Here is a 7,500-nt window from a genome sequence, read left to right as displayed (position 1 = left end):
CTGTTGGTGATAACAATGACTCATCTGGGTTCATGTCGTAGATGATGACTAATCTGATTAATAATGTTGGAGACGATGATGATGACTCACCTGATTCACACTGTTGGAAACGATGACTCACCTGATTCATGCTATTGGAGACGATAACGATGATTCACCTGATTCACCTGATTCACGCTACTGGAGACGATAACGAGGACTCGCCTGATTCATGCTGCTGGAGACGATGACTCACCTGATTCATACTGTTGGAGACAATGACTCACCTGACTCATACTGTTGGAGACGATGACCCACCTGATTCATATTGTTGGAGATGAGGATGACTCGCCTGATTCATACTGTTGGAGACGATGACTCACCTGATTCATACTGTTGGAGATGATGACTCACCTGATTCATACTGTTGGAGATGATGACTCACCTGATTCATACTGTTGGAGATGATGACTCACCTGATTCATACTGTTGGAGACGATGACTCACCTGATTCATACTGTTGGAGACAATCATGATGACTAACCTGATTCATACTGTTGGAGACAATCATGATGACTTACCTGATTCATACTATTGGAGACGATGAGACTCTCCCAGGTGTAGGAGACCTGTGGTGGAGACGCCCTCACACGACACTCCATCTCCACCTTCTCCCCCACCACCGCCAGCACCTCCCTCGCTCCCTCCCACTCACACACCGGCGCATCTGACCAAGCAAAGAAAAGGAGGATTGGGAAGCAGCAGAACAAGGATTGGGAAGCAGTAGAACAAAGATTGGGAAGCAGCAGAACAAGGATTGGGAAGCAGCAGAACAAGGATTGGGAAGCAGTAGAACAAAGATTGGGAAGCAGCAGAACAAGGATTGGGGAAGCAACAGAACAAGGATTGGGAAGCAGCAGAACAAGGATTGGGAAGCAGCAGAGCAAGGATTGGGAAGCAGCAGAACAAGGATTGAGAAACAGCAGAACAAGGATTGTAGAAGCAGCAGAACAAGGATTAGGGAAGCAGCAGAACAAGGATTGGGGAAGCAGCAGAACAAGGATTGGGAAGCAGTAGAACAAGGATTGGGAAGCAGCAGAACAAGGATTGGGGAAGCAGCAGAACAAGGATTGGGAAAGCAGCAGAACAAGGATTGGGATGCAGCAGAACAAGGATTGGGAAGTAGTAGGAAGATTAGGAAGCAAGATGAATAGAAAGAAGCAAAGGAAGGATTAAGAAACAGCAGAAAAAGGATTGGGAAGCAGCAGGGCAAGGATTGGGAAGCAGCAGGGCAAGGATTGGGAAGCAGCAGGGCAAGGATTGAGAGGTAAGAGTATTAGGAATCAGGAGGACGATTAGGAATCAGGAGGAAGATTAGGAAGCAGGAGGAGGATTAGGAAGCATAAAGATTTGGAACCAGATGAATGATTAGAAAGAGGGAGGAGGATTAGGAAGCAGGAGGGAGATTAGGAAGGAGGAGAAAGATTAGGGGACAAGAGGAGGATTATGAAGTAGGATGAGAATTAAGAAACAGGGAGAGAATTAGGAGGAAAATTGGAAAGTAAGGGAGGAAAATAAAGAGGAGAAGAATAAAGAGGAATAAGAAGCAGGAAAATGAGGAGGATTTGAAAGTAGGAGAATAAGAAAGATTGGAAAGCAGAAGAATAAGAAGGATGAGGAAGAAGAATAGGGAGGATTAAGAATCAGAATAAAGAGGATTGAGAAAGAGGAGAATAATCATTGGGAAGCAGGGAAATAAAGAGGATTGGGAAGCAGGAAAATAAGGAGGATTGAGAAGCAGGAAAATAAGGAGGATTGGGAAGCAGGAAAATAAGGAGGATTGGGAAGCAGGAAAATAAGGAGGATTGGGAAGCAGGAAAATAAGGAGGATTGGGAAGCAGGAGAATAAAGAACATGAGGATTGTGAACCACCATAGAATTCTTAGTACATCTAACCCCTCAAGGAAGGTTCCTTGATGTTGGTGAGGGGCTCTTGATTTAGGGAATTGGATCTGTGCTCCAGTTCCCCGAATTAAGCCTGAATGCCTTCCACATCCCCCCCAGGCGCTGTATAATCCTCCGGGTTTAGCGCTTCCCCCTTGATTATAATAATAATAATTAGTACATCTAAGTCTTTACACTACAAAACCATAGAATCAGTGAAGTCACTTGAATGAACTTCTGTCCATAAATAAACAGAAAAATGGGCGATAGGATCGAACCGAGGTCGTGCAAGCAGCAGGGCCTACGCTATACCACTCAGCCACTGGGACTTTAGTCAGGAGAGTTTTAAAACAGCCTCTGTTTGTGACACAGTGTACCAGCAGCCATGAACTACTATTTATAAGTCGTGGGTTCGATTCCCTGGACATTTATGGGGATATACTTGGGAAGCCTTGTGTTTCCACTTTAAATGGATTCAGTAACTAAATGGCTTGCTTTGAAAGGTAAGGAATTAGATGCATCATGTTTGTTTCCTACTACGGAACATTTATGGGGATATACTTGGGAAGCCTTGTGTTTCCACTTTAAATGGATTCAGTAACTAAATGGCTTGCTTTGAAAGGTAAGGAATCAGATGCATCATGAAAGATATGGTTGTTATACGAAGGGACGGTAGTGTTGCAGTTCGTGGTAGCTGGTACACCTTGTCGTAGACAGCGGCTGTTGTGGAACTCTCCCATTGAAAAAAAAATCACTGTGGCTGTTAGGCATATCATCATAACATCATATTCAAAATTTGAAAAATATGAAAATCTACAAATAAAGATGAAAATAATGCTATAATTCTAATGTGGTAGACGCAAGGTGCATTTAACGGATGATGTAAAAACAGTTCAAGGATGATAACGTAGATTAACGTCAACATAAATGACGTAAATTACGTGTATCTTCGTCACTGTGGCATTTGACGGACACGGAGGTAGAACTGGGCAGCCATCCGGTCGGTCGCCCGAGGTCTGGTTCGGTGAGGAACGAGTTGTACCTTCGTTCCAGGTTCCATCAAATGCTCATGGCGATCGCTTATGGAGACTATTACGTACCATTGCAATCGTCTTCAGTTAGAAGGGGCATTTCGGTGATCGATCAGGCGGATCAGCAAGATCTTCTGCCCTGTCTCGCCTGGCGCATGTAGGCGAGACAGGCGATACATCTTGGCAATCCGCCTGAATGAACATCGAAATACCTCTGTACAAGACGATGTAAGGCACGCCTGTAATCTCCACCAGACTCATCCACAGGTGATGAAGCTGGAAGGCGAGGCACAACTCCGTTCATCGAAACCAGACCCCTACACGGCCCCATGCAAAGCCTACAAGTTCACTAATCCGCCTGTCACCGACACTTATAGGAACTGCAACACTAGAAACTACAAAATTTCAAAAAGTAATTGGCATACATGAATACTTACAGCACCAAACCTAAATTACCTTAACACAGGATCTACATGATTTCATCGTCTACCTGGGTCCCTCATCATGAGGCAGAGGTTGTTCTTTTGGATGAAGGACCTGCCCATGGGCCAATGGGAACCAGCCACAGGCCTTGCTTATGTTCCTCCATTCCATTACCCCTTATGACATTCCTCAGGTCACAGGTCATCATGCTCACTCTCCGCCTATATATATAATGTCTTTCTACCTCTGTATGTTAGAAGTGATCAAGGTCCCAGGACCGAAACGTTTTCTGATAAATATGTTATAGTGTTTGCTTACGTGTCTTTCTAAAACATCTACGTCATTGTATTATACTTCATATGGAAATTTGTATTAACATTGGTATTATAATTATTATTAATTTTATTATTAAAATTATTATTATTTACATAAATTTCTTATAATTATTTTTAAAAGAAGAAGAAGAATAAAAAGAAGTAGAAGGAAATAAAAGAAAAAAAAAAAGAAAATGAGAAACAGGATAAAGAAACAAGGAAAAAAAACGGAGAGCCAAGAGTAGTAGATGTTGAATATGGAAATGAAGGAGACGTCAAAAATGCACCATAATCGTAACTCTGAGGACCGGAATAAGGTCACCTGATTTACTGACCTTTCCCTTTAAAAAATATTCAAGGAGAAAGATTCGTTTATCATAGATGAAAAGGAATCGTTAGGAGAATGGGAAATAATTTTCCTGGGGGGGGGGGGCGGGTGAATCTCTGACTAAATTGAAGATGTAAGTAAAAGAACATAAGAAGTAATTAACCTTGCACATGTTTACAGTAACTTATCTCACTCTCCAGGAGCTTTATTTATTGGCCAAGCATTAAAGGCTCCATGGACGACGTTACCTAAACAAATGTCTACGAATGAAAATACATTAGTTGCAACTTGCGTCCTACTACATATTAATCAGCAATTCTACCAACTTTATTATAAATTGAAGATGCTTAGGTATTATGTGTGTGTGTAGTCAGGGATGCAGTTCCTGGAAAGGGCTGAGTCTTAGAAGATTTTGATCAACTGGACATAATCAAGGTCACCATAACTTCCCTGCACGTAGGAGAGAAGGCTTATGACGACGATTTCGAACAGAAACGTCGTTGCCAATGCTTCTCTCTTCTTATCTGCAGGGTTTATTTATTAACGTTGTTCCAGTCACAGCATTTGCGCCTATAACATCTTTTAGAAATAAGGCATATCCCTATTCATTATTTTTAATGCAAGTATGAGACCCATACAACTTCTGGATAACTTCATTTACATATGAATTTTAAAACTTTTCTAGTGTCTATCCGACTCATCTGAGTATTCAGCCGTTGTGTTAAACAGTGTATTTAGGCAGTGTGTTGAGAGTGTGAAGGAACAGTGTATTTGACATGCGTGCTTGGAAGGTTAAGACACTTAACTTTCATCATCTTGTCGACACAGACAATGCCTGTCTTGCACAACTTGTCCAGGCACCTGCTAAACAATCATGGTATCTTGATTCAGAGAGGACATCTTCTAAGATTCCACTAAGGACTTTCCTAAGCAACTTAAGCCCATCAATTTGGGAAGGACCTACTTCCACTGGGGAATCCTGGCCTACCAGTGACTATGCCCTCCGTCTGGCTTACACGTCCCTCTTCACTGGACGCCCTATACGAAGGCGCCAGTCCCCTTACCTAATAGCGCAGGAATCTTCGACATAACCAACCGGTGCTGTAAACACCACCACTCCAAGGCTGAGGGACTGATTACCTCATCTTTTGTATATAGTTCGTCTGTTTTCTAATTATGTCCAATAATTTGTATTGATAAAGCCACTGGATGGCGAAACGTTTACAATAAAGATAACCAGATGTTGCACAAGTGTCTTAACTTTCATCTTGTCGGTATTGTATACCTGTCTTGCACAGTGTGTTAAACAGTGTGTTAAACAGTGTGTTAAACAGTGTGTTAAACAGGAGAGCCACGCTTCTCTCGCAGTCTGTTTTCCCTTTATCGAGCAAAATATTTTTGAAGACTCCTAATTTCAGTTTTGTGAAGGAGTTCTTGAATAAGCTAGTTGTTCATGTGTCGCTAACGGCCCTGTGTTTACGTCGGGGAAGACGCTGTTCACTTTGCTTACTCCTACGTCAGCAACGCCCAACTTGGAACCTACAGGTCGCTGCTGATTTTATTTTTTAAAATTTTTTTTTCCCCTCATTAGCTGACACGCATGAACTGCTAGGACAATACTTTCAATGACTTAATCAAAAGAACATAAGAACATAAGAAAGGGCAGCACTGCCAGGGCCAGGCCTTGGGGCCTTACAACTAGGGGCCAGGTCACTTTACAATCCATCCCACTAACAAAAGCATTTGTCCAACCTGCTACTTTAAAATACTACCCAAAAATAAGAAATACAGATAACTCGTATCCACCGAACCAAACCCCTCTCACTCATATATTTATCCAACCTAAATTTGAAACTATCCAATGTCCTAGCCTCAATAACCCAACTAGGTAGACTGTTCCACTCATCAACTACCCTATTTCCAAACCAATACTTTCCTATGTCCTTTCTAAATCTAAACTTGTCTAATTTAAATCTGATGACTCGTTAGTACTAGACTCGAAACTGCCCAATTTTGCACAAATGCAGTTGATTAATGCTTTCTTGAACTTTATCACTGCTAAAGAAAGCATATATTTTAGTAACATATTTGCTAAAGAAAGCATATATTTTAGTAACATATTTGCTAAAGAAAGCATATATTTTAGTAACATATTTACTAAAGAAAGCATATGTTTTAGTAACATATTTGCTAAAGAAAGCATATATTTTAGTAACATATTTGCTAAAGAAAGCATGTATTTTAGTAACATATTTGCTAAAGAAAGCATATATTTTAGTAACATATTAAGTTATACTTCACTCGCGTTATTAATGAAGAAGATACTCATAGTGCCCCCACACACATGGATCTCTAGTTACGTGGGCCACTACTGAAAATGGTATAAACCTTGGTAATAAATACCGACAAGTTGGTTTAGAAAGACACGTAAGCAAACACTGTAACATATTTATTAGAAAACGTTTCGGTCCTGGGACCTTGATCACTTCTAACAGTGATCAAGGTCCCAGGACCGAAACGTTTTCTAATAAATATGTTATAGTGTTTGCTTACGTGTCTTTCTAAACCAACTACTGAAAATAAATTAGACGGCCCGTCGTAGATCTGTCTCGGGGGTGACATCCGAACGCGTTGTCCTTAAAGTTGGTATTCTGTCTCTGGTTCCATCCACTCTCAGTATTTTGCATTTTGTTGTACTCTAACTCTAGCAGCCACATATATGACCACTCCTAAGCCTGTCCGAGTCTTCTTGAAGGTCCTTAAAACTCCTTTCATAGGTCCCTTATATAGTCTTCCTATAAGTCCTTTAAGTCGTTTTTCTGTACGTTTAAAAAATCGTTTTCCTGTAAGTTACTTTAGGTTATTAAAATTTTCTTGTTAAGGGCCCTTAGAAATTGCCCTTGTGTAGGCCCCCAAAGCTGTCTTTCTGTAAAAACTTAAAATCGATTTCCTGAAGGTTCCTAGAATCGCCTTCCCTTAAGTCCGCAAAATCATTTTCCTCCAAGTCAATAACTTCGCCTTCCTGTAGGTCCCTAAAACCATTGATCAATAGATCCCTAAAACCACTGATCAATAGGTCCCTAAAACCACTGACCAATAGCCCCTAAAATCACTGAGTAATAGGTCCCTAAAACCATTGATGAATAGGACCCTAAAACCACTGATCAGTAGGGCCCTAAAACCACTGACCAATAGGTCCCTAAAATCACTGATCAATAGGTCGCTAAAACCATTGATCAATAGGTTATTACTTAACAAACAGGACTGAGCTTTTACCATGAATTAAGGAAAGATCCTTACGAAACAAAGATTCTTACGAAACAGATCCTTACGAAACAAAGCAAATACGATAGTAATTATAGACAAGGTAGATTATAGTGGAAAAATGAATGTGTTATTATAAGACGGGGGAACTTACGTGCCTCTTAATTTTAGAAGGATAGAGGTTAAGTAGGTAGATGAAAACATGCATACATTCATA

General features: G+C 40.8%; 1 protein-coding gene across 1 annotated transcript in view; it reads right to left on the bottom strand.

Annotated features, from left to right (window-relative positions):
- LOC128695330 (mucin-2-like) overlaps positions 1–7,500 on the bottom strand; it is a 30,977-nt gene that overhangs the window by 19,776 nt on the left and 3,701 nt on the right. The window contains exon 2 of the mRNA XM_070095333.1: positions 561–706. Within this exon, the coding sequence (XP_069951434.1) occupies positions 561–641 (81 nt within the window). The 5' untranslated portion in view covers positions 642–706. The remainder of the gene's footprint in view (positions 1–560; positions 707–7,500) is intronic.

The sequence above is a fragment of the Cherax quadricarinatus genome, chromosome 50, assembly GCF_038502225.1.
Source record: "Cherax quadricarinatus isolate ZL_2023a chromosome 50, ASM3850222v1, whole genome shotgun sequence".
Lineage (NCBI taxonomy): Eukaryota > Metazoa > Arthropoda > Malacostraca > Decapoda > Parastacidae > Cherax > Cherax quadricarinatus.
The sequence above is the reverse complement of the archived record's forward strand: the minus strand, read 5'-3'. Positions and strand labels throughout refer to the sequence as shown.